This window comes from Protomyctophum bolini (assembly GCF_963924005.1).
Source record: "Protomyctophum bolini genome assembly, chromosome: 10".
In the NCBI taxonomy this organism is placed as follows: Eukaryota; Metazoa; Chordata; class Actinopteri; order Myctophiformes; family Myctophidae; genus Protomyctophum; species Protomyctophum bolini.
Genome location: NC_137871.1, coordinates 16,512,260 through 16,540,067, shown reverse-complemented (window position 1 = coordinate 16,540,067; position 27,808 = coordinate 16,512,260). Strand labels below are relative to the sequence as shown.

General features: G+C 42.8%; 1 protein-coding gene across 1 annotated transcript; it reads left to right on the top strand.

Moving 5' to 3' along the window:
• Positions 1–6,618: 6,618 nt before the first annotated feature.
• On the top strand, positions 6,619–13,144 carry hrh2a (histamine receptor H2a). Its single transcript, XM_080773714.1, has 5 exons — positions 6,619–6,736; positions 10,001–11,424; positions 12,035–12,206; positions 12,328–12,476; positions 12,816–13,144. The coding sequence occupies exons 2-4, from the start codon at positions 10,410–10,412 to the stop codon at positions 12,335–12,337; spliced, it is 1,197 nt and encodes a 398-aa protein (XP_080629840.1). The 5' UTR covers positions 6,619–6,736; positions 10,001–10,409; the 3' UTR covers positions 12,338–12,476; positions 12,816–13,144.
• Positions 13,145–27,808: the final 14,664 nt, after the last annotated feature.

The window sequence follows — 27,808 nt, the reverse complement described above, 5'->3', positions numbered from 1 at the left end:
GTAGTAGTAGTATTGACACATATGACAGGGCCAGGGTCTAACTAACACCTTGTTCCAAGTAGATGTCATTACCTCACAAATCCTCAAGAGGGCGGTAGAGATGTGTATTAATCATCCAGCCATTCTAAATTGCCCAGTCTAATATAATCAAGATAGGGCAGATCTTAAACAAGGGGCCGAGGGACCAATTTGAATTCCCATAGAAAGAAAAAAAAATCTGCAGTGCTAATGGAATTTGAGATACCACTGCCAACAGCATTCCACATAATACCAGCTAAGAAGAATGATCCTTTCCTGCCCTGGCACCTCCTAGCATGGGAACATTGGAGCCCACAAGCATCCCAAGCCAAAGAACACACAGCTGTGGTCTCAGCAATGACAGACATCAAATCTAAAGTCAAATGTCCACTGACACACTACCTCAACATCCCTCCTCACTTTGCAAGGTTGTCGTTATGTAAATGTGTGGAGGAGAAAGGTCATCCGGGGACTTCAGAGGTACATAGAACAAACAATCACACAAACACACACACACACACACACCATAGCTTTCCATAATCCTTACACAGGTCAACGTGGGAGAAAGGAAACATTATTGATTGATTTTACAGTGCGTGTAATGTGATGTGTGCCTACAGGTGTGTGCGTCAGAGAGAGGGAGAGAGAGGGAGGGAGGGAGGGAGAAAGGTAGAGAGAGAGGGGGAGAGAGAGAGAGGGAGGGAGGGAGGGAGGGAGGGAGAGAGAGAGAGGGGGAGAGAGAGTGATACCTTATCACTCAGTTCTATTAAGAACAAAACTGCAGCCTTGTCTTGTGACTCACAAGGAGAAACTTGGGCGTTGCGAAAGAAAGAAAGAAAGAAAGAAAGACAGAAACAAAGCAGGAAAATGACAAAAGCGTAGACACAAACAGAGAAATGGACAGACAAAAAAAAGAAGCTCAGATACAGCTGAAGACAGACAGGAAAAGAGAGATATGAAACGACAGAGCAGTGGTAATGAGTTATAGATCTCAGCATAAAGCCAAGACGATGGATTGACGTTGGGGAGGAAGGAGAGAGGCATGCCTGCCCCAGTGCCCCAGGAGCCAGAGGCACATGAAAAATAGATAGCAAAGCAAAATAAAAGGCAGACGGCCAGAAATAGAAAGATAGATTTAGAATTTGTCTGACCCATCGGCCATTGACATCATTCAAGACCATCTGGTGCCAATTCTCAGAGATTCACCCAAGCAGCCATTCTCCCCGAGTACCCTGTCTGAAAGAAGAGGAGCGTTGTCATGGAGTTGACAGACACCTCTATCGCCCATGCAAAATTACCATATCGTTAATACCAATTAGAAACTAGAGATGTTGGCCAGATATGGGACAATAATATTTGCAGAAATAGATGTAAGGAGACAGTGGGAAGGAACAGAGAGCGAGAGAGAGGTGTGTGCCTGACTCACTGTTGCTCCCTCCTATCGTTCACACGCACGCACGCACGCATGCACGCACGCACGCCACACACACACACACACACACACACGCACACACACACACACACACTTAATGAGTGTGTGGCTCCTTAGTTTCAGGGAGCAGAGCGGAGTAGCAGACAGTCTTCATAGCTACGGCACAGCTGCACAAAGGTGAGTTCATACAATATTCTTACAGTATGCTAGATGAAACATTATGTGACTACTACTGTACATGATTTTAATTTGTTTATTTTTCAAATAGCAAAGCATGTTCATCCCAGCACAATTTAAACAAGAGTGCATCTCTCTTGAATATAAACAGGATTTTTTTTCTTTTAAAATTGCAAATTTTAGAAAACTAAATATATTATTATAATTATTTTCATGTTTTTGGTTATTTCTGCTTTTTAGACTATTCAGAGTCCTCTCCTCTCCTCTAGAGGAGAGGAGAGCGAGAGACACAGAGAGACACACAGAGAGAGACACACACAGAGAGAGAGGTACTTTGAGGACTCCATACTGTACAACATAATGTAGGTCATGGGCTGGACTCAGTTTAACTCTGAGGCACACTTCCCATACACTGCTCCTGCTTTGACGTATAGCAAATCTGCTATACGTCTGCTTGCTTTTTAGTCTACTAGCAATTTCCGTTGCTTAGTTTTTATTTATTAGTCCTTATTGGTCGCGTTCCTGTTCTCCCTTTGAGCTTCTTCGGTAGTGGGTACTGTATTTATGAGCATTGTATGTCTGTCCTGTTTTTTGTTGTGTATTTTTTGTTACTGGCAGAGCTGTGTCACTTATTTTGCCTTTTGTCTTGGCCAGTTCACACTTCAGTCTCAATGTGGTTTTTTTACTGGTTAAATAAAGGTTAAAAAAAAATTAACTGCACTGCAGCAATAGTGACCTGTGGGTGACCTGTACTGTATAATGTACAATGACAAAGAGGTCGTTTAATCAGTCCTGTGAATGAGGAACTTAGATTGGTGTGTGTGTGTGTGTGTGTGTGTGTGTGTGTGTGTGTGTGTGTGTGTGTGTGTGTGTGTGTGTGTGTGTGTGTGTGTGTGTGTGCAGTACTCATATGCAAACTTACTTGCCGTTTTGTTTTGCTTTTATTATCTTCTCTGCTCTGTAAAGCACTTTGAGCTGCATTTATGTATGAAAGGTGCTATATAAATAAAGTTTATTATTATTACATAGATGGGTAAATTACAGGTGCATATAGACTGGTGTAATCACAAACAAAGCATGCTGGCTATAAAGTTATGGGACGTTTATGTTTCCACAGAGAAGATTGTGTGCACAGCTTATGCCTGTATTTAGGCCAGGTGCTGCACATCAAGGCATCAAGGCGAGAATCAAGAGGATAAAACCTCTGTCTGTACACTGTTTTTAAACTACAAAAATTAACTTGGGGATAGTGAGTGGCAAATGTGAGTGACAAAGCGAGGGGGCTGGCACAAAACATTTAGATGGAGGGGGGGCTGGGGCCAAATACTTATCATGTCGGAGGTCCTTGGCACGAAAACGTTAGAGAACTGCTGATTTAGAAGGCATTTGTAGATTTAGAAGGCATTTGTAGAATCGGCATCAGGTCTGAATGGGTTAACCCACCGTACATGTCAGGACATTTCCATGTCTAATAATAATTACTAGTTAGTTGTTCATTAAGCGGAGGCATTCTATGAGGAAACTACGATGTTGACATGAAACAGTGGCATGGTACTGTGTAGTGGAAAGAGTACAAGTAGACACATATGTTACTCAAGTAGAAGTAACATTAGTACATGTTGAACACCACTCAAACAAAAGGTACAATAGTAGCTTGGATGAAATTGGCATCCTGACCTATTTTCTTTTTTCAAAAGAGTTGCAGAGATGGGGAGACCCATTATTGAAAAACAGTATAGCAATGATTGCTATAATAGAGGGTATGCATGTGACATCATCATCATACCCGGAAGTTATGTGGGAACGCCAATACTACCGAGTGTCAAAAAACTACTTTCAGGCCTTGACAGCCCTAACATCCAAACAGAAAAGTCCTATCTGATTGCATTAAACAACGTTAAACTCACTTTTCCACTCGATTTGCCACTCACTTTATGTAAGCGCATACGCTCTATATAGTTATTTAACACTTTTCCTGAAATAAATTACTTATAGCACCTTTAAACACACACACACACACACAGTTACAAGTTAAGAAAATAAAACAATACACACTCAACTCAAGATTATTAAGATCAACAGAGATAGATATCCATGAATTAATGTTAGCCTCCATGGCGCCGTGGATAGGGGCTGTAGAACAATGAAACAATGTTCAGAAAACTAAGAGTCCATTGAATGAATTGGATTGCTTCCTGTGAGTGGCAATCATTTTGGTTGCTGTGATTTACTGATATAGTAATCGGAAAGATCATTAACAATCAGAATAGTGGGAGGAGTATAGTTACAGACAACAATAAATATAAACTGGAAGCAACCATCTACTAAAACACAGCAATCTCCAGACACTCCCAACTCATAATGGAAGAATGTACCTACAGTGTTCAATGAACACAGAATACCATTAGGAATCTCAATCAATATTTGTAACTATACTAGACCAGTGCCCGTTGGGCACCTGGCCAACTCGGGAACGATGCAAGTTGGGAATGCATTCCCCACCCAATTAATGCAATTATCCAATACTAGTACCCGTTGTCAAAGTACCCATTGTATCTGTCTGTCTGTGCTCCTTTTATGCCCATATAGTTAGATCTCTGTATCCGTCTACCCGTCTACCTTTTAAGGCTGTTGAATGGGCGTTGGGTACACTGTCGCGTCAGGTAGCTAGTTGTAGGGAAGCATCTAAAGCCAGCTTGGTCAACTTTTGACTGTCGGATAGCAGCAGGCTTGTTGTTGAAAAAGACATGAAGCTATTGTAGCCGGTGCAGCGTTGCCGGCTCTGAGGTGCATTCAGCAACGTGTTGAACTTGTCAGTGTGTCACACCTTCCACGTCTGTAGTAATCTGTAGTAGTCTGTTTGGTGGAGAGTTATGCCCATATCAGTCTGTAGTAATCTGTAGTAGTCTGTTTGCCTATCCGACAGACTTACAGAAGGGACCGCGTGTTTAGAGATTTATGTAATTGATAGTTAGATTTTCATACAAATCTTTCAAGGAATAATATAAGTCCTATGTATAACATTTCAAAAAGTACAGTCTATATAATCCATCTGGTAAAGCTGGGTGGTGAATGAATATCACAAGAGGAGGATGAGTGTAATTATCTAATAGCAAGCAAAGAGGGTTTTTATTGTTTTGCCATATACTGCAGGTAGAACACGTTTACGATATAATTCCAATTAGAGCACATATGGGATTGGGAGTAATGTCTGTTTGAAACATCTGAGTAAGTGTTGAATATTTCAGACCAAAATAAATTGTTGACAAGTTAGGGGCAGGACTAAAACTACAGCCCTACACCTACATGTTTGGGCTTTACTGGACAAGAATAGTACACTACTCTCAGTATATTAGGATAGATTTAGGCTAAGTGTGTGTACCTGTTTGGGAGCCTGTCTGTCTGTCTGTCTGTCTGTCTGTCTGTCTGTCTGTCTGTGTCTCTGTGTACCTGTTTGGGAGCCTGTCTGTTTGTCTGTGTCAGCTTGTCTGACTGCCCAGCTGTCTGTGTTTTCTCTTCACGCTTTGTTGAGAATCTAAAGCTCATCTCCAATGGTCTAATGCACATAGCAACCTTTCTCATAGCTTCTCTCTCTCTCTCTCTCTCTCTCTCTCTCACACACACACTCTCTAAGCAATAGAGCAATAGAGAAAGTGAGTGCAGCTAGATACATTTAAAACTAGAAAAAGTGCCCCTCGGGGCACAGGTCTCCTGCACGGCAGGTCAGGTTGTGGCCTACTGGTGGCGCTATAATAGGCCAATGTGAAAAGGGTGACACCTTGGATGGCAATTGGATGATTTGAGGCATTTTGTTCCATAAATGTGTTTTGCAAAAATACACCTGTTGGTGGCGCGATAACAGGCCAATGTGAAAAGGGTGGGATATATTCCTCAGCCTAGTAGGAAAGTCTGTGAAAGATTTCACGTAAATTGCACGTTCCGTTCATGATTTGAGGCTTTTTGTTCAAAACAAAAATGTTAGCCAATTAGGATGGAATCTGAAATATCGGACAGATCTGTCTTGAACACAGGACTATAGAGATAGTGTGTAACGATTTGCAGGATTTTTGGACAGAATCTGGAGGAGTAATATCAAAAAGTTTGTTTTTCAAAAGTCGGCACTATAAGAGGCCAGAGGTTGGGGCAGAGGTTCATCGTTGGCATCCAGGGAGTGTGTGCGCAAAATTTGGCATTGACCGGGTTAACGGTGCCGGAGATTAGCTGGTAACTGGTAATTAGCTGGTGGAGACAATAATAAGATCATGAGCCACTGTCACGTGATATAAATATTAGGTTCCCAATAGAGCATACGGTAGCAATGGGCGTGGTTTTATAGACCTACTGAAAACTCTCCAATTAATTTTTCCCTTAGAGATTTACAAAAAGATTTATATCAATTATTCTAAGCCTAGAATCAATTCAATTCTGACATTGACGAAGGCATGCTCGTGTTTGTCTTAGCGTTTTTCAACCCCAACCCTAACTCCAGGATCCCGGATGGCTTGATTCTAAGCCATCCGGGGAAAAAAGGACGAAGAAAAGGCGCAACAGTTTTCTCAGTGCTTCAGTGTTGATTCTAAGCTTAAAATAATTTCTATAAATATTTTTGTAAAAAAACTAATGGCCAATTTTTCAATGGGTCCAGAAAACCATGCCCACTGTCTACTGTGCTTCTGTACAATGTCTCTCTACCACAGGTGCGGTCGGCCAGAATGAGTCCACCTCTAGGAGCAACATGTAAACATATTCAGATACACTAGGCTGCTCTGTATCAATAAACATGAGTTCCTGTTCCGCTGGACTGACACCAGACTCTAAGACATCAAAGACATCTAAAACATGAGCACATGGAGTGTGTCAAGTGTGTCAAACTCAGAGTGGAGCTGCAAATACCTATATTACTCATGTCAGAGCTCAGACTGTCAAAAAAAAAAAGCACACTACCCAAATTGGGCCTATTCTTACAGGACCATTTAGTGAATTATAGAAGGGCTTGATGGAAATACCATGAAGCACACCCGACCATTTAGAAGACTCTACTGCCATTGAAAGACAGACAGCAAGTAAAAGGAAGCTGTCTAGGAGAAAGGTCTTCTGGGACCTGCTAAGGTTATTAAGGTTTATCACTTCCTACATTTGTGTGTGTGTGTGTGTGTGTGTGTGTGTGTGTGTGTGTGTGTGTGTGTGTGTGTGTGTGTGTGTGTGTGTGTGTGTGTGTGTGTGTGTGTGTGTGTGTGTGTGTGTGTGTGCGTGCGTGCGTACTCGTGCGTGCATGCAGTATTCATATGCAAACACATGTAGATAGATAGGTACCGGTATTATAGTTGCCATACATGTATATCCTGGGATGGACGCAGGAAGAACAGTTTTTACTGCAGTAATAAATAATAATAACAATAATAACAAAATGTTTGTATGTGTGTCAGCAGTATACTTGGCCTCGGATTGAATTAAAAAAACTAAAAATCATCCACGCTACCAGTGATTTGATAGTCTGACTGCTGCACAGATATACTGCCCCTCTAAGCATAGCAGGCTTCAGTTGTGCTGACACGCTTTGAGGCTTTTACATACTATAGTAAACAGAGAAATCAAACACTAATCCATTACACTCGTTAAAGTCCATTACAAATAAAGGACTACTAGTAAAAATAAAAAAAAGATTAGGAATCGAGAGCTCACCCTGTTAACACAACAAACTCTCACTCTCTGTCTGCATGAATCCCACTGGGTGGGTTTGTGCTGATAAAGTGCAGATCTACTGGATTTTGTTTCATTCTCACACTTAAGAATAATCAGAGGCCAAAAGCATGTTTCCTCCCAGTCTCTGGCCAAGATTAATAGAGTTTTACCAAGAATACCGGCTTATGATGTTTATGTAAAAATAAACACAGGAAACGAATAATGACTACACTCTCACACACCAACACTGGGACAGGAACACATGCATGTAGACACGACTAAGCCTACAGTAAAGGCAAGCTTGTGCTTGTGCATGTACACATATTAACACAGCCAAACACACATGCTCTCTCTCTCTCTCTCTCTCCCCATCTCTCTCTCTCTGGAAGTCAACCAGGGTTGTCTTTGCAGTATTGTAGTATTGTGGTATTGCTACTGGCGACCCGTTAAACATGTCCATATCTGGTTAGTCCTAACAGACTACTCTTGGCCTCAACCCAAACGACTGTGTGTGTGTGTGTGTGTGTGTGTGTGTGTGTGTGTGTGTGTGTGTGTGTGTGTGTGTCCGTTTGTTGTTGTTGTTAAGAAAAGTGTGACGTTGTGCTTTGCTTCGTACGTTAGTGGCTGTGATAGCAGTATTTGCTCTAGATGAACTTCAAAGCAGTGGTCCTGTAATGTAGGCTAATCAGAAATGTGTCATGGGGAGCAAAATGTGGAAAATCTGCCGAGTTGAAGATTAGAGACGGTGATCTGCATTCGGGAGAAATTATGTTTGCTAAAAGCATTCTGTTCACACTCTTGTCTCATCTCCCTTATCTGTTGTCTTCCTAGAAAGACACACACTGTCCAATCCTCTATCTGTCTATCATTTCGGTCTAAACACTCCCCCCCCCCCCCCCCCCCCATCTGTCTGTAATGTATTTTTTTCCCTCTCTAAGGTGATAAGTGGGTGGCTAAGTATGAACCATATCTGGCAAATGTCCCACTGTCCATTACAGTGTTGGAAAAACATGACGAACAAACAATACCCACCGCTCACTGACGGAAATACTTGCTCACACACACTTGTACATTCAAGTGCACGTGAACATGCACGACCACACTTGAACATCTTATCACTAATCCTCATTCCACCATGCACACATTAACAGCCCTACTGTACCCACATGCCATTAATGAATAGGTTCTCTGAGGACAAGTCATCTTCTATCGTTTCAAAACCACCTAGCAGTAAGAAAATCTCAACAATGCCCATAGGAGACTCGTCACATCCACTCCATTTGTTAAGTGAAATGCAATGCTAGCGCCAGAGCTTTGATAATTTGTTCATTTCAACCGTAGATATGAGGCATTTTCTCTATGACGCATTAAAAAAATGCACATAAAGTGCACAAAGACCAGCACACCGTCTGCACTTGCAGATTAGGTGCAGTTTCTTCTTATGTGCTGTGCTTAACATCTTTCTTATCATACTATTAACTTTCCTCAGTAAACTCAAATGTGTGATGTATGACTTATGATTTGCAATGACAAGTACAACAATGTGCAAACACAGCAGCAAGATTTGTGAGTTGCTGTGATAGGAGAAGGATATCAAATGGAACACAACCACCCTAAAGACTAATCATTAAGTGTATATTCCTGCACTATACCTGCATTGAGTGACCTTGGTACATAGAATTTCATCTATTGAAGATTCTGACCTTCAATGTACATCATTTTTGTTTTGATTGTATTGCTGTATTGTTGTATTGTTCTTTCTGCTTTGGCAATGTAAACGTATGTTTTCTCATGCCAATAAAGCCCTTTGAATTTAATTGAAAAAATGTAATTGAATTGACAACTGTACATACAAGAATCCCACAAAGGACTTTTACATGCGAGTATAATTGAACATTATGTGCATCTTTACAAGAAAGTAAGAAACGGTTTAATTCTGTCCAACACCACAGAATGTGTCTCTCTCTCTCAGCAACATGGTCTAATACGGTGGGAGAGCGACACAACCAAGCTACAGCTGGTGCTCTGCACAGTTGCACTCTGCTGTACAAATAATCTGCCAACTTGGTTTATAGCTTTATTGTTTGATTGGAATTCCCCATTAGCTCACACTCTAATGACAGCTTGTCTTCTCGGAGCCAAAACTCTCACTGTTATGGATGTGAAAGAATCTATCACGACTGCTTTGCGTTCACCACGGATGGCTGTGTTAACATTAAGTGTAATTAATTAATCAGACAAATACATCTGTCAAAAAACCTGTCATGGCATACTGCATCATGAGCCATTGTACAATACAAGCCAAATGTAATTTTAAATACACAACCAATATACACATACACAGAATAGTAATGCCTATCCCCTTTAATGATTTTCATATTTAAGCAGCTACTTGATTCTATTACCCAATTGTTAGTTTGTAGTTGTGGCTAAATATTATAGAAAGACTTGAACTGCCTTTTGGAAACAGTGCTCAACTAAAAACTGTTTAGAATGAAAGCAAACAGTTAATCAACAGACACAATGTCCCTGATTCCATTCCAAATAGTCTTGTGTTCCTTGTTTTGCCCTGCCTGCCCTCAATGTCCTGTGTCTACATAAACAAACACAAAAGCAATCAATCAAAAGGCTACTGTAGCTACTGTCAATTAAATTGACCTATTGTATGTTGTTACCCCCTTTATCCACTAGGTGACGCCACATCCATGGAAGATGGTGTTGAAGCCAGATGATGGAAAGGATGGCCTACTGTGAATCAGCTCCACATTCAGCAATCCCACAAACTACCGCCACAGATACTTCAACAACCAAATGCTATTATGATATGCTACATGAGCATGCATTTGCAGACACATCACATAACCAAATCCTTTCAAGGCGTCCTCAATGAAACCAGTCATGAAAGTTTATACTGTTATCCTGTATGAGGTCAGGAAACAGAATCACTGAGAACTGATCTCAGAAGGATTTGCATCAACAGAGCTAGCTGAAAACACTTCCTGGTATACATTTTATATATATATTATATATATATATATATATATATAGATATATTATAGCTACTTGTTCAAGAGAAGCACCGAATACAATGTCACAGTGAATGCAGTCAACAATGCTTTTTAAGGTGCTACTGGGGATATCCCTGTCCCTCCTGATTCTTCTGACCATCAGCGGTAACGTGTTGGTGTGTTTGGCCGTCTGTGCCTCGCGACGCCTGCGCTGCCTCACCAACTGCTTCATCGTGTCACTGGCGGTCACAGACCTGCTGCTGGGCATGCTGGTCCTGCCCTTCTCCGCCCTCATGCTGCTCAGAGAGGACTGGCCACTCGGCCCCGTCTTCTGCAACCTCTACATCTCCCTGGACGTCATGCTGTGCACCGCGTCCATCCTCAACCTACTGGCCATCAGTGTGGACCGCTACATGGCCGTGACCATGCCCCTCAGGTACAACTCCCTGGTGCTGCCGTGGCGAGTTGCCGTGGTAATGGTGTGCGTGTGGACGGTGTCTTTAGGGGTTTCTTTCTTGCCCATCCACCTGGGATGGAACACCCCGGATGGCACGGTTCAGAACTACAACTACAAGAACAAAACGAGGGCATGCCGATTTGAACTAAACAGGCCGTACGTCATCACCGACTCCATCCTCACCTTCTACCTACCTCTGGTGGCTATGTGCTGGACCTACCACCGCATTCTTCGCATCGCACGAATGCAGGCTAAGCGCATTGTCAATCACAGGCCCATCAGCACCACTGCCAACTACAACCGCAGATGCAGCACGGTCACCACGATCACAATCGTTTCTACGATCACAGCGGTGGCCCTCAGGGAGCATAAAGCTACAGTAACATTGGCGGCAGTGATCGGGGCATTTGTGGTGTGCTGGCTGCCCTATTTCATCCACTTCACAGTGACGGGGGTGATGGAGGATTCGTCACCAGGCATAGAGTATAATGTGGTGTTGTGGCTGGGTTACGCCAACTCAGCCCTCAACCCCATTCTCTATGCAGCACTCAACAGGGACTTCAGGTTGGCCTATGCGTACCTGCTCAGATGTCGATGCCCGAGCCACAATGGGGGAAGGAGCCGGCCGCCGTCTCCAGTGGCAAACACAGGTAATGCTTCATTCACATGGAATCAGGCAAGCGGTAGACGGCAAACCGGACTTCATTTTAATGGACGGGAGCAGGACAGTAAACGGAACAGGACGGCACGGCAGCCCGGCAGCCAGAACCAGTGACGATAAAGACAGACGGCATCAATGTTATAATATTTCATCTTTTTACCGTTCCGTGCTGTCCAGCAGGTTTTGCCGTCTACCACTTGATTCCATGTGAATGCAGCATAAATAATATGTAGGAGGGTTTTTGATTGAACAGTGAATGGCAGCAGACCCTTCTCACAGCAGATAGTTTGACAGGGAAACAAATTAATGTAAAATGTAAATGTAAATTAATTGTGGATGTGCATACTGGCACACTTACATAAATAGAACACAAACATTATTAAAGTTCAGATGCGTTTACCTGTCAAAAATCTTCTGCGAAACGGGTCAATAGTGCATGTTGCCCAATATCAGTTAAGTTTCATCCAAAAGGAGAATAATAATAATCTCAAATAACCTTTTGGATCACGATGAGCAGAATATATAATGTAGAACTAGCAAACTTATATTAAGTCGTTTTAAGAATTAAACTTTGAATGTCTTTCTTATTTGTGTCTCAGCCGGTCACCAGCTGACAGAAGTGACATTGCTGTGTGGCCACACACCCACCTCCTGGAGGGCAGGCCTTGTAGAGGAAGACTTTATGCTACACGAGATAAACAGCACTATAACCCCGCCCACTGTCCAGCTTTCAAATGGCACCACTGGCACAGATGTCAATGGCAATGAGGGGTAAATTCACACTCTCAGCTCCCTCTGACACATACACACGCACGCACACACACAGTTATATATATACCGTGTATGTGTATGTTATCCTTCTCATTCCTGTCATTCTTGTTTGTAAGAGCAGATCATGTTGAGTCTGCTGGTGAGGTGGCTATGCCGTGTACCTTACAGAGCCCTGAATGCTCCCGCCTGGTCACGCTGACAGACAGTTATCCAGACAAACAGAGATCTACAGCAGCCCCCAATTAGGTAGACCATCTCGTGTTTTACCAGGTAATGTAATAAACACCTATAATGAATAATCTAATAAACATGCATAATAAATGAGGACATCCCACCACACACACTACTCACCCCTGCATCTCGCCTGTATTCCTGAGTTTCCCCAGGTCACCTGTTGACAACCAGTGTTTGACATAATTTAGGTTTATGTCTGCTTTCAAAACACACAATTGTTACAAACATATATTTCACTCCTACAGCAGTTAGTTGTCCTGTTGAGTTCTTATTTATTTGATCAGACATTGTGATATATCCTGCACTATATTTCAGATTCTAAATGCTAATGAAGAGATGTTTTAATCCTCTCTCTGTCTCTTCTGTGTCACTCAGCAATGATGTCATCCATAATGCAATGAAATACATGAGTGGAGCAGGACTCCAACTACAGATCATCATAAAAAAGAACAAACTGTACATATCCAGTACACCTCTATCTATCCAACATGGAGTGAATGAAGGATTGCCCATATGCAAGGCATGGACCTTACCTGAACACTAAAGACATTGTATTTGCACAGTCCTAATGTTCATCTGCTGAAACTTTAAACAGAATTCTTCATGAGCTAACCTATCTTAGGAGCTATAGTCTTGTGATAGTGACTGAGAGTGTTGTAATTGCAATTGTAATTGCAACCTGGACAAGATGAACTTAAAGGGACACTTCACCCTTTTTGCAAAAAAAATATGTTAATGACATTTAGAAGATTTAAGTGTGTGATATGTGGTTTTAGATATTTTAGATTTTAGCAGTGTCCATGATGCCACAGACACTGGTCTCACTTCCTTGCTGGACTACATGTTGTCTCAGTAAGACAGCCCTCCCCCTATCCACAAGGAGGAGCAGTGCACCAAAGCAAAGCATTATGGGAATTGTAGTCCAGGAAGGAAGTGAGCCCAGTGTCTGTGACATCATGGACACTGCTAAAATCGAATATATCTAAAACCACATATTGCACACTTAAAGACCCCAGGAAAATGTTCTAAATCTTCTAAATGTCATTAACATGTATGTCTTTGCAAAAAGGGTGAAGTGTCCCTTTAAGGGAGATTGAAAAATGTGTTATACTTAAGCAAAGGTTATTCCAATTACATACTGAAAGTGTAATCTGTGGCATTTTATCATGACATTACCCTGACAGATCTACCTGAGGCTCATGTCCTTCAAAGTCTGCAACAGGATGCTGCAGATGTTCTTATAGTTCTTCCAGTCTGTGTGATATGAAGATAATGTGATAAAGATAATTTATTAGCATACATTTGTGTTTCAGTTCCAGTTTGTTTTTGTTCCATCATCAAACAATACCAGTTTCACTTGTTAATGGCCCGTACACACGGTAGGACTTTAATGTTGTCAGGGAGTCATCAGATTGTTAAAGGACCACTTTTCAACCTATCTTCATATAATTGGTCCTCACTAATGTTCATGTTAAAATACCACATTATTGTTCTACTCAGTCTGTTTCTCACAGGAGTGCTGTGGGCAGTGATTCAGCACCATGGACAACCACATATATAATGCCAATAATATGAAACTCACCAACACCTGTAGCCTACAGTATATTAACACAAATCTAGAACAATCATTTTCAATTTAAAACTTGAACCATTAGAAAATGGAAAATGCTACCAGAAAGCAATAAATAAGCTGGACTGGAGCATTTCCTTACCTTTCAGAAGTTCCCCAAATGGCCACCACTACCTCCATGACAATGAGAGTCTTTTGTATGTGCCTCAGCCTGAGCAACACACCACAACCTATGAATAGATTTTAGAAATAAGTAAACGCTTCAGCATTTTATTTTGGATGCCAGCCAAATGTAGGTGAACTTCAGAGTTTACTGTAGAGAAACTGGATGTATTTGATACTTTCAAGGCTCAAATGTGTTTATAACCAGCGGGTGTCTGTGCAGGAAAGAGTACATGTGTCTTTTCAATACCTTGTCATTTCAAGTCCATATGGTCCAGGAGATGATAGCCTAGTAAGCCTACCGGTATCTGTTTCAGGGGAAGCAGAAATTAATTAGGCTCATTTTGACAGAAACACAATATCCTATACTTATACAGCTGCATCCACAAATCATTTTTGTAACTGTGGGGTAAAGTACAGACTACAGAATATCAAAACAATTACATTTCTACACCACAACAATGTTACAGTAGCCTATGCCATGATACTGCATATGCTACCAAGCATAATTATTACCCTTGGTGTCAGTGTTATTGGGCAAGGTCACTCACATCCAACACACGCGAGCGTGCGCGCACACGCGTACACACACACACACACACACACACACACACAAACACACAGAGAGAGAGAGAGAGCGCTTCTCTCCAGTCCAACGTAGGATATCCGAGTTTTGAACGAACTTAAGGCAGGCCCGCATCATAATTATTGTAATAAAAACTTTATCAAGACAAATATGGCTGATATGATACTGTGCATTTACATTTTTGACCTAGACTGCGGTAGCCGCTAGACTTTGCTGCGCAAATTACAAATTAGGCTACGTGACTCGCCACCTGGCCCAACCCCCCAGACTAGATGGCTGTCTGTGGGCCAAAGAAGGTTACCGTAACTACTAACTAGTACTACTTTACTATACAAAATAAACTCACCTCTTGGCGCAGAAACCACTGGTCCTTTCCTTGCTGGTCTCAAGGTTGCATTCTTTTCAAACAGTTATGTTTTTAAAAGTGGCGCGAGACTAGTTCTCATGGGGGTCCTCAGATTTAGTAGGCTACCAGAGCCAATGTTATTAGTACGTGACTACGTGTCACGTGTGTGTATTGCGCCGCCTCAGGTGGTTACCAGGAAGAGGCAGAGTCCCTCCGCTGGAGGAAATAGTCCTTTCGACTACCACCACCAGGCTACCACGCACAGTTTATTTTATTTGGAACATAATGGTTGCATTGTAATTTGTATTGTGTAACTGTAAGGTAGCAGGTTAGACTCACTTATGCCTTCTGGTTCTGCTATCATCACTGATTGGAGGGTCCGGAAGGCGGAGACCAAAACATGGAATACTGCCCTCAGAATTTAGGAATTCTAAAGAATGTAAGTCACATATCCCCAAAGCACACGACTAGGCAAAGTTTTACCACTTTACATCAGCTATTTGCAAATAGCAGATCTACAAGCTCATTGAAAATATAAGATTAAGATGAATTTGTTTTCCATTTGCAACTAGCAAAGTTTCGGAAAGAAACAAACTTGTGTTTCTCCTAGTTAAAGACTGCAGAAATTCATAAAACTATAAAATAAATAGCGCAGAAAATACTCAAGCTAAATAAATAAATCCTAAAAACTAGAAGATTTCATGTATAAAAAAAAACAAGCAAAACAAGATTAAATGCAGTACTGAATGAAATTCATCTATAGAGTTTCATCTCATCTAATGCATAGGAATGTATACCTCCCAAGTTCATATGGGTTCATAATATCTAGTATAGGGAGATTGGAGTTCAAAAGTCTGATTGCCTATGTAAAGAAACCGTTCCGCCCTGGCACTGATGCTCCTGTATCATTTCCCTAGAAGAGTGATCAGGCTTTGAGAGGGGTGGGTGGTGTCCTTGATGATGTTAGTCACTCTCCTCATGCATCGTTGTTGGTGTGTCTGCCAGGGATGGCAGCTAGGGACCAATGATCTTTCTGGCTGTTCACGATCCCGTTCGGTTGTTTTCTCTCATCTGTGCTGTTACCATACCAGGAGGTGAAACAGTATAGGTGAGAAGGCTCTCGATGCTCTGTAAAACATGGTCAGGGCTGGAATCATGCGGGACGGTCAACTCCCTTCAGCAGAGACGTTGTTGGGCCTTCTTTGTGATGGGGGCTGTTGGCAGTGGTGTTGCTGCTCGGGGCCACGTTGTCTGTCAGCAGTACTCTCAGGAATGTTGTACATGATACAACCATGTTAATTTGCTGCTTTGAGAGGGCAGCTTTTTAATTCTGCTCTCAGGGCAGCTTAAATGCTATATATATTGATTGGTGTGTTTTGGGGCCCTACGGATGAATACAAAATTAATATCAACATCCTAATACCGTTCAATCTTTAGATCGAGGGGTGAAATTATGACAGGCGGTTTCCCCAGTCAAAGAACACTTTGTGTAGACACTAGACACTCATGCTTTCTAATGTGTGATTTGGGGCCCTAAGGATGAATACAAAATGAATATCAACATCCTAATACTGTCCAATAATTGAAAAAACCTACCGGTATTTTGTAAACATTTTAACAACACAAATCTTTCATGGGGGTCCCAGATGGGGGTTCCGTGGCCATATATCTGACAAAAAACAACATTAGGAAACAAGCCTAAATAAGCACCCAAAAAAACACAACAATATTTAAAAGCAACTTTACAAAAAAACTACGAAAAGAAAAACTAAAAGCAGGAAACATGGCAACTCTGTGTTTAGCCTTTAGATTATCTCAATAAAAGCGTGATGTGAGAAATCTTATACCATCTCAATCTCAAGACAAAATAGTCAACACCAGTGGTGTGTTCTACCGTAGTATGCCGTGCAGAAAGATTTGAAAAAAAGTATACAATGTCATACATTGATCACGCCCAAGCATATAGCCTGCCCTATACGTGCATGTGCATGTCGCTCAGGGAATAATTATGGTAAACGTTTCAGTTGGTCAGACCTTCATCAGGCATAAAGAGGCAACTGACAGACAGTCAGTATATATACAAATCTATAGGCGAGGGTCAATCACTAATCAGATACCATAACACACACCAATCCCTTACCATGGAGAGGGACGGCCCACAGGTGAGTACAGGTGGTATAATTTTTCCATGATAAAAGGAACATTCATATACACAACAGAATAAATGCAGCTGCATGAATATTTTTATTTTTTTTATATATTTTTTCAATCAGTAGAGAACTTGGGTATTAAAAATTCAGATTCAGATTCAAGAAAGCTGTGTCCCTGGTACGTGATTTCCCACCAGGATCCCACCTAGAGGTGACTATAGATTAAGCCAGACTAAATCTAAATATAAGATTGAGAAACTTTTAGTGCTTCTAGTGAAACTAAATCTTAATTGCCCAGACTCTTCTTCAACAAAGATGGCAAAAGCAAACATTCTTTGTTCTGTACTTATACACAGTGTTGGGGAAGTTACTTTGAAAGCGTAGCTTGTAAAGCTACAAGTAGCTCACCATGGCAGTAGCTTGATCAAGCTACATAGCTACCCCTGGAGAAATGTAGCTTGTAAAGCTACAGCTACATAGGAAAAGTAGCTCAGCTACTTTTTATTTTTCAGCGTTAAATTGAGAATGTACATGCGGGAGACCCCTCCTCCCCTCTGGGAGACCCCTGCTCCCCTCTGGGAGACCCCTTCTCCCACCCTGCTCCCCTCTGGGAGACCCCTCCTCCCACCCTGCTCCCCTCTGGGAGACCCCTCCTCACCCTGCTCCCCTCTGGGAGACCCCTCCTCCCACCCTGCTCCCCTCTGGGAGACCCCTTCTCCCACCCTGATCCCCTCTGGGAGACCCCTCCTCCCACCCTGCTCCCCTCTGGGAGACCCCTCCTCACCCTGCTCCCCTCTGGGAGACCCCTCCCACCCTGCTCCCCTCTGGGAGACCCCTCACACCCTGCTCCCCTTTGGGAGACCCCTCCTCACCCTGCTCTCCTCTGGGAGACCCCCCCCACCCTGCTCCCCTCTGGGAGACCCCTCCTCCCCTCTGGGAGACCCCTGCTCCCCTCTAAGAGACCCCTCCTCCCCTCTGGGAGACCCAAAATTGTAGCTTGTAACTTGAGTAGCTAAGCTACAAAAAATGACCCAAAAAGTAGCTGAGCTACTTGACGAGGTACACAAATATGAATGTAGCTAAAATACCACAAGCTACAGCAAAATGTAGCTAAGCTACGTAGCTCAGCTACATGTAGCTTAATACTCCCCAACACTGCTTATACATATAGTATGGTACAAAACACTGAAGTCCTTAAACCAGAAACCTAACCTTAACCTCAGTAAAACTATGCCTGCCCGGGAGCCAATCAGACACAGGGTAAGGCGGGTCCTGGATCCTGGAACGGCGGTGGGATCCTGGAGTGTTGATGAGAGTCCAAATCACACTTCCCTGGAGGGCATAATATCCAATAAATGTATTTGAGCTTTAGGGCCAGGCCTATAGTAAATTACAGGTATATGGGTAATAAGATATCACACGCATATTATGATATGAACACTAAAATACTGTAAAAACATCACATTTAATAGAAGTTCATCGTTTAAACCTTTGGGGACTAGGGTAGTAAAGTAAAGATACCCTAGATAGAAGAGAATAATTATGGTATACCATACAGCAGTGGTCAACACAATGAATTACTAATAATTTTACCTTTACGTTTTGAATACACAAAAACATATCAGAGCTATTTGAGTTAAAGAGAAGTAGGTCTAAAATGGACATAACTAAATGTAATAGTTGTATTGTCTATATGTGCATTTGACAGGGTGGTGGGGGCCCAATTGGGGCCACAACTGTCCCTTGCCATGTCTTGCCTGTTGTCAGTGGCTTCACTTACCATTAAATCTTGCATTCTATTTCTATTTGCAGGAGTCTGACTGTCCGTGAGCAGTTCATCTCCGGCACACTTAGCATGGTACCCCACACACTTGTCTTCAAGGTACTGAAACAACAATGATTGGACAAAAATGTAATTGTTCAAACCAACTCTGCACTCTGGGTCCGCACACTGAATTGTAGCTCCCAGGAAAATTATTTATTTGTAACATTATTTATTTGTTTCGACCACTGTGGGTCTTCGTCAGGTATGAGTATACAACATCAAGAGGTGTATTATATACAACAGCATATGGGCAGGTCTACAATGAACAAGCTCTGTTGCAATGATGAAAATCAAGCTAGACACGCCCACCGCATCTAAAAGGATGAGGCTGCAATCAGCATGTAGGGCATGTCAAGCTAAGGACTTATACTTCTTTTGGGTTCTAAAAAGTTGGCCTTAGAGGCGAGCCACTATTGTTCAATATATTTATAGAGTCCTTAGCTTGACATATGCCCTGCATGCTGATTTGTGACCTGAACAAGAAAAACTACCAAGAAATAGGAACAGTGGTCACCATGAGCTCAACACAAAACACATTTAAGTGCACGTTATCAAAATAAAGTAAAGTAAAAGTGCAATATGAAAAGCATATAACAAGCAACTTTACCAGGTGACTCTCTAGCATGTAGGGTGTATATAATGCACTAATGCAGTCACTCTCCAGTCAGCTGTACAATAAATGTATATATCAATTCACCACATGCAGACACAATCAAGCAGAAATGTAAAAACCTATTTTCATGTACAGTACATAAAAATATTCTCATACCTTCTCCAGGTCACATATACACTACACACACCAGAGACAACGCCCCTTGCACCGTCTCCCTACAGGGACCTGTACACACCTGACAATAGTAACACATTTTCAACATACACATTGCAACAAAGACAAACAAAAAAGCAATAAAACAGGATTACCATTAATCAAGTCGGTAACCTCCCCCTCTGGCAACACACTAACCAAAGAGATTCTATAATCGCTGTCACCCATGTCACTCATGACATCACTTTATCTCTCGATCTCCTCAAGAGGCTACACTTACACTTTCTCTAAAGTCATTGAAATGTTACCGAACTCATGAATGACAGAATCGATAGTTAGTTAGTCAAAAATCTTTGGCATCATTATGAATTTAATTCATAAATTATTTTCTCCCAGGACAAATTTTCAAATCAATCTGCCCTTTAAAAATCATTCAAATGCAATATGCAATGACATTTATTTAGCATGTTAGATTTACCTGTCTCAAGCAAGTTTGAAGTGTCTACACTATTTTCGATACATACAATACAGAAATGAACTGATTCCACATTCCAGTGGCTTATTCCTCAAAATGCATGGGATATGCCAGGAGGACACCCATAGGAAAATTTAAGGACAAAACTGACTTATACTAAAGAATGCTGTTGGCCATTGATAGCATTATACTCATCTGCAATATGTTTGTTATGCATCACAGGCTCACATTTAGACACCAGCTGGCGATTCTGGCAATCAAGGTAGCCTATATGAAAGTATATATAATATACTAGGATAGGATAAACGAGGCTAACTTTTTTTTCCAAAATTTCAAAAAACATGGGCTATAACCCATCGTTTTTTTCATTTTTAAATTTTTTTCAAATCCTCAAAAATGATGAAAAACGGCGTGCCATAGTATGCCGTACGATATGGGCTATAGTCCACGGTCCAAAATGATGAGAAATGAGGCTAACTTTTTTTTTTTCAAATTTTCAAAAAACATGGGCTATATATAACCCATCGTTTTTTCCATTTTTTCATTTTTTTCAAATCCTCCAAGCTTGGTTGGAATTACATGGGTTGTGTTTCTCACAAGGCATCATATTGGTGCTACAGTACAGAGTAATGTTCAGTAAGTGTTAACAAAACATTTCGCATCTCAGAGACACTGTAGCTGAACAGTCACTGTGATTTAATTCCTTTTCGCAGGGGCATATGGCCATACAAATATAATTTGTCCCTTGGTAGTCCTCTCTCTCTCCCACTCTCTCTCTCTCTCTCTCTCTCTTTCTATCTCTCTGAGTGACCATTGCTAGCTAAACCTACATGAAAACCATTCATCATTGCTTCTTTAACATCAGATTAATGTGGGAGAAAGTAGAACACACAAACACTGGCACGCATGCACTCATACGCACACATGTACACAGACTCTCCACTGGCTCTGTATAAGCTATCAATCATACAGATTGTCATTATTCAAGTCTGTCATCGACAGGTCTCTCCCTCTCTCTGTCTTGCGTACACACACACACACACACACACACACACACACACACACACACACACACACACACACACACACACACACACACACACACACACACACACACACACACGCACGCACGCACGCATAGAGGGCGAGAGGGAGAGAAATGGAGAGAATCATGAATCATAAATCTTATGAATGCCATGGAAAGACTGCTCAGCACTATGAGAAAAGAGGATGATGGATTGATGTGGCGAAAGCGCAGAAGACGGACAGAAGGCTCTAACCACTGGTGCTGGGGTCACAAACCACAGTCCAGGGGGTCAAGTGGATGGAAGGAGGCACAATATGGCCAAGAAGAAGTGAAGCCGAGGAGGGCAAGAGGGTGGGGGGTGGGAATGGGGGGGTTGAAGAAGAGGGGAGAGACTAAACGGTTAGAGGAGAAAAGAGAGACAGGGGGAACGCTGCCACATCGAGGCTAAAGTCATAACTCATCTTTTATTAAAAATAATGAAAAAAACTTAATGAGTTAATAATATCTGGAGAAAGAGGGAGAGAGAGTGAGTGTGTGTGTGTGTGTGTGTGTGTGTGTGTGTGTGTGTGTGTGTGTGTGTGTGTGTGTGTGTGTGTGTGTGTGTGTGTGTGTGTGTGTGTGTGTGTGTGTGTGCGTGTGTGCGTGCGAGAGAGAGAGAGAGAGAGATAGAGTGAGTGAGTGACTAGTGAGAGAGATGGAAGAAGGGAGAGGACAACGGAGGAAAGGAAGGAAAGAAAAGAGAGGAAGCAAGGATAGAGGGAAGAGTAAACAACGCAGATAAGACAATGGCGCGATGGACGAGGCCTCCATATGCCTCCTATCTTTCACCTCTGGCCATTTATTGGAGTTTACAAAGTTCACACAGCATCCATTAGATGAGATGGGCACAATCATTCCCATGTCTCTCTGCTGACCCAAATCCCAGAGCCTGCTTGGTAATTAAAGGCACTTAACAACCAATTAACGGTGATGAGCTAAATTAGCAGGATATTGTCTCTTTTGACTAGACCACCGCATTATCAGTGTATTGAAACCGAGATGTACAAACCACAGTGGCCCGCATTTGCATGTAGGCAAATGACGGATTAATTACTATTAAAACATCAGCATCTTAATGAGCTTTGAAACAATTAGAGGTCGTTAGCATGTGGAGCACGGCTGAGAACAGAGAGGGGGGTGGCAAGTGCAAAATAAGAGAGAAATCTTCATCGGGAGGCAATACTGATTAAATGGACGTACAGTCGCACTCAACGCCCAATATCCACGGGCTTATTAAATACACAACATCACCATCCATCTTTTCTAGTGCCGTGAACCTAGTTTTGCCACCATCCCTTCCCCTCTCTACTTGGGCTTCTTCCTAACTCTGCCTTCGTTTAGCCTCTCATAAAATGCCTCTTTCTCCTCCTCTCCGTCGCTTTCTCCACTTTCTTGCTTTTTAACTCCCGTTTCTTCCTCCCCTCTTTCATGCTTGGGGGGCAGAGTCCTGTGAAGGAATTTAATATGCAACTTTTATATGAGAAACCAATCGCATGTGTCTGGGCCTATTGGGCGTGCAATCTATCGGCCCGGACGGCTAATGCAATAGAGAGAGCTGGGGCTATTTATCACACAGAGAGCTATCTTTCCCCCTCTCTCTTTCCCCCTCTCTCTCTCTCTTTATTCAAGCCCAGATTCCTGGCTGCCACTAAATCAGGCCAACTATGAGCTATGGCTGCCCAGAGGGCATCTCCTCTTTTATAGAGGGATTTGGATTTTGTATCTTGTGGTTCCACTGTGGTCGTTTTGACTGTGCTAACGGAGGCTATAAACATCCTGCAAACAAAACACAACAACTAAAGCATCCCGCTGCCCCTATTGTTATCATCATCTATATGAGCAGAGATATATGGATATATGAACACAGCAATCCATGATAAGTGAAATACAACAGATCGTCCTGCAGTAAAATAGACAGAGGCCCATAACACACACACACACACACACACACACACACACACACACACACACACACACACACACACACACACACGCCACAGCAGTGGCATAACTTCCAAAGTTTCCTGCTGAAAAGCCGGGATGGCAGCATGCCGACTGATGAGCAGAGGATGCTTCCCCACCTGCAGCAATTAAAAAGACTCAGATAACCAAATTCATTTCAACAAATTAGCCACATTACCGGCCACTGTGTAATCGCTGATGGCAATTAATAAGAAATTAGTCACAATCAGCCCTATATTAACATCTCACCCAGGGGCCACGGCTGGAAATTAATAAGCAGAGATTCATCTCTCGCACACACACACCTACGCCCACCTAATATTGTTTGTGAATTAGGTAAAAGACACTGATAGTTTTTTTTTTCTCTCTAATGTGTATCGTCTCGTGTGATGCACAATCTGCTCGTGTCAGCTAGCCAGCTTCCTCTTTACTGGGGTGTGAAAACCCCCTGAAAGACATGATGGTTGGTGTGTGTGTGTGTGTGTGTGTGTGTGTGTGTGTGTGTGTGTGTATGTGTGTGTGTGTGTGTGTGTGTGTGTGTGTTTCAGTTTGTATGCACGGTAGGTGTATGTACAGTACAATAAAGGTGATACAGATATGGGGGGGCATCTGTGGAGACCATGCCTGCCCTCTAGGGGTCCTCACACCAATCAGCAAAGCACACCAAGAATCAATTAACACCAGTGGGAGGGGGCAGAGGGTATGGCACCACACACACGCACGTGCACACACGTTTGCGCAAGCACACGCACAAGCTCACTCACACACACACACACACACACACACACACACACACACACACACACACACACACTTAACACTGCCCTGTCCTGTCCACACACGGTGCTGTCTGAGGGGATATCCGTCAGTCCTTCACACAGATTGTGAGATATGCCAATATGCCAATATGCAGTGTGTGTGTGTGTGTGTGTGTGTGTGTGTGTGTGTGTGTGTGTGTGTGTGTGTGTGTGTGTGTGTGTGTGTGTGTGTGTGTGTGTGTGTGTGTGTCTTTCCTGGTGAGCCCCGGTCTCTGTGGTGTGAGGTTGGGGAACAGATTGGGGGTCAGCAGGGGAGTTAGGCCAGGGTCACCCCCATCTGAGTTATGTCCATGTGAGTGTGTGCGTGCGTGCGTGTGCGTGTGCGTGTGCGTGTGCGTGTGGGTGTGTGTGTTGCGTGTGTTGCATCTATCTCTCTAGACTATAGAGTCTGACCACCACTTCCAGGCTTGCTGGCAGGCAGAAGTGAATATGATGGATGATGTTGATTCAAGGGAAGAATTCATTGTTCCTCTTAAATCCACAGAGAATAAATACATCAGTGAAATTATGAACTATGGGCAGAATGAATATCTTAACTACCCCCCACCTCGCACTCTCTCTCTCTCTCTCTCTCTCTCTCTCTCTCTCTCTCTCTTGGAGGATGGAGGCTGAAAGAACTACATTACTAATTTATTTATTTTTGTTAATGTTTGTCTTTAGTTGTTTGTTTTGAAAACGCATTGACAATGAAGGGAAAATATACGTCATAATGTATCATTTACGGCATATTGTCTCTTTATTGTTAATGGCGTTTAATGTTTGTGTTTGCACCATTTGTTTTACGTCACCTATCAACATGAGTTAGACTTGAGCGCCCCTCACTTCACACGGGTGTGATTTCTGTAAATGAGTTGACCAAGTTGAACAAGGGTTGTTAAAGAAAAGTGGCACAAGGCACATTATCCAAGGTGCAAGTATTAAAAAGTAGTTTACTTTAAGGATGGTTTGGGAAGGAAGATGAGGACTGGAAGTCCTTTCTAGAGGGGATCGTGAAAGAAAAAGAAATAAACGTTTTCTGCCACAATAGACCACGAGAGACAAAACGGAATATACAAATAAAGTGATCAAAGACCAGCTACAATTTGGCCATAAACGTTCCACTCGGAAACCCCTCCTCCTTTCTTTTCCCCTCTCTCTGTCTCTCTCTCTCTCTCTGTCTCATCATAGCCATCTCCATCTGTTAGCCTGATACACCCCCACACACACTTTTCTCTCTCTCTCTCTGTTTCCTCTCGTCCTCTGCTCCTCTCATGGTCTTCCTACCCTCAGGGAGGGAAGGTGATCTCCCCGTGCTGGTGTAAGTGACTGGTATTAGTCTCCTCCTCCGTGTGTCTGTTTGATCCCAGCACTAATGACTCCACAGGGACTCTGGTCTGATAATGGGAAATCAATATAGAGAGCAGAGCTCCAGAGTGGCCTCACTTAGCGTTCGCTCCTTCACGCCTCGCAGCAAAGTGCCTCTGTGAGTGCATGTGTGTGCGTGTGCGCGTGTGTGCGTGTGTGTGTGTGAGAGAGAGATATTGAGGAGTTCCATAGTCCATACACAGTCAAATCCAGAGTTAATCTAACTCTGAGTGTTATGGTTAAAGGTTTTTCGTTTTTATGTCTGTCTGTCTGTCTGTCTGATTGTCTGTCTGTCTATGTGTGTGTGTGTGTGTGTGTGTGTGTGTGTGTGTGTGTGTGTGTGTGTGTGTGTGTGTGTGTGTGTGTGTGTGTGTGTGTGTGTGTGTGTGTGTGTGTGTGTGTGTCTGTGTGTGTGTGTGTGTGTGTGTGTGTGTGTGTGTGTGTGTGTGTGTGTGTGTGTGTGTGTGTGTGTCTCTAGCTCCCTCATCGGTCACGCTCCTCCGCCCAGGGCAGGGACAGGTGGGACTGGTGGCATAGAGCTGGTGGGGGCCCCGTCGCCCTACCCTGAGGGGCCAGAAGGCCCCACGAAGCAGGGGTCTGGAGCTGGGTCCCTCTGCCAGGCACCACAGCACTATGGCTGGTGGCAGCTGGTCCCTCTCCATCAGCCCCTCTCCCCCCTGCTCCAGTGCCCTGCGGGCAGGCAACAGGAGGGGTGACGAGGTCAAGAGGCAGGAGAGAATCAGCGGAACGACGGCGACATGCAGGATAATCGGCTTTTATGAAGCGGAGAGGAGGGGGGGGGGGGGGAGAGGAAATGCAGCTCTGACACAATGCAACTGACTACAAGCAGTAATGAATTAACACATTAGCGCCACGTCCAGGGGCGTTCAGGAGCACTCAGCTGCTCTTTAAGCACACGTGCATGTGCAAGTGCACGCATGTGCATGTACACATTAAAGCACAAGCAAACACACTCGCTTATTAATTACATCAGTCATGTTGTCCCTCATGATAGCTGTTGAGAAATACATTGGCTTGAAAACAAGTCATGTTTTTAGACTCTGCATTGATACTTGTACTTATTGCTGAAGACTGATAAGAGGGAGGTTACGCCACAATACATGCACGTGCACACACAAACACACATGCGTGTGTGCGCACACACACAAGCACACGCGCACGTGTGCGCACACACACACACACACACGCACACACACGCAATCAATGCAATGAGACAAGACAATGCAATGAGAATGCTATGTCTTCATACAAACTAGAGCCATGTGTTCAATTATCATCAGCACCAAATGATCCCCATTAATTCTTTAACTCTTTCTCTCACATCTCCACCTCATCCATCCATCCTTTTTGCCCGCCGCTCTCCATCCATCCCTTTAATTCATGTCTGTGCGGTTTCTTACCCCCACAACTCTCTTCCTCTCCGTCTCTCTGCCCTCCCTATCTCTGACTTTAACCAGCGTGAAGATGCAGCCGTGCATTCAACCATCAGACAGGCTAGCATGTAGTCCACACACACACACACACACACACACACACACAGACGCGTGCAAAGAAAATGCACACACACGCTCACATAAACACGCGTTGTGCACATACAGAGTCAAACCCTATTGTTCCTCTCTTACAGAAGAATGCAATGTTCCTCGCAACAAATATTTGCCATGGCATCTTTATGTGGTTAAATGTGTATACTGATACTTTAGTTTAAAAAAAATACTACCTTTACTCATGCATGTCTTCAATCCTTTCAGGATTGGAAACATATAGGATTTGCATAAATGAAGCTCATACAAATTACTAGTCCAGGTCTAAATAACCACAGCTTAGTATAAAGAGTTTCGGTCCAAAACAATATATTCAATATTTAAAGCAATCTATTAATGCTTGGTCTTGTAAAAAAGGAGACATAGAGGCTAAAATCTAAATATATATAGTGGAACACTGTTGCCATTCTGTCTTCCTATACGCCCAAGAAGTTAAGGATGACTCAATTTAAAGCTTAATTCTATAGCCTATTGCAGAAAAGTTAAGACTATTATGGAATCCTGATAAAAGTAGACACTATCCCGCTGATATCTTTCCATATTTACTGACATGCATTGTTGAACAGGGTAGGAGATTCACATATAATTATAATAATCTTGAAGAGTGAAACCTTTGGAATTGAAACCTACAGTATATATGCTGATAAAGCTGCCCATGCAAGCTTACATTTAAATTACAATTTATCGTATTGTATCCTCTGCTGTGAAAGAATTCTTTCCAGTGCAGCTACAT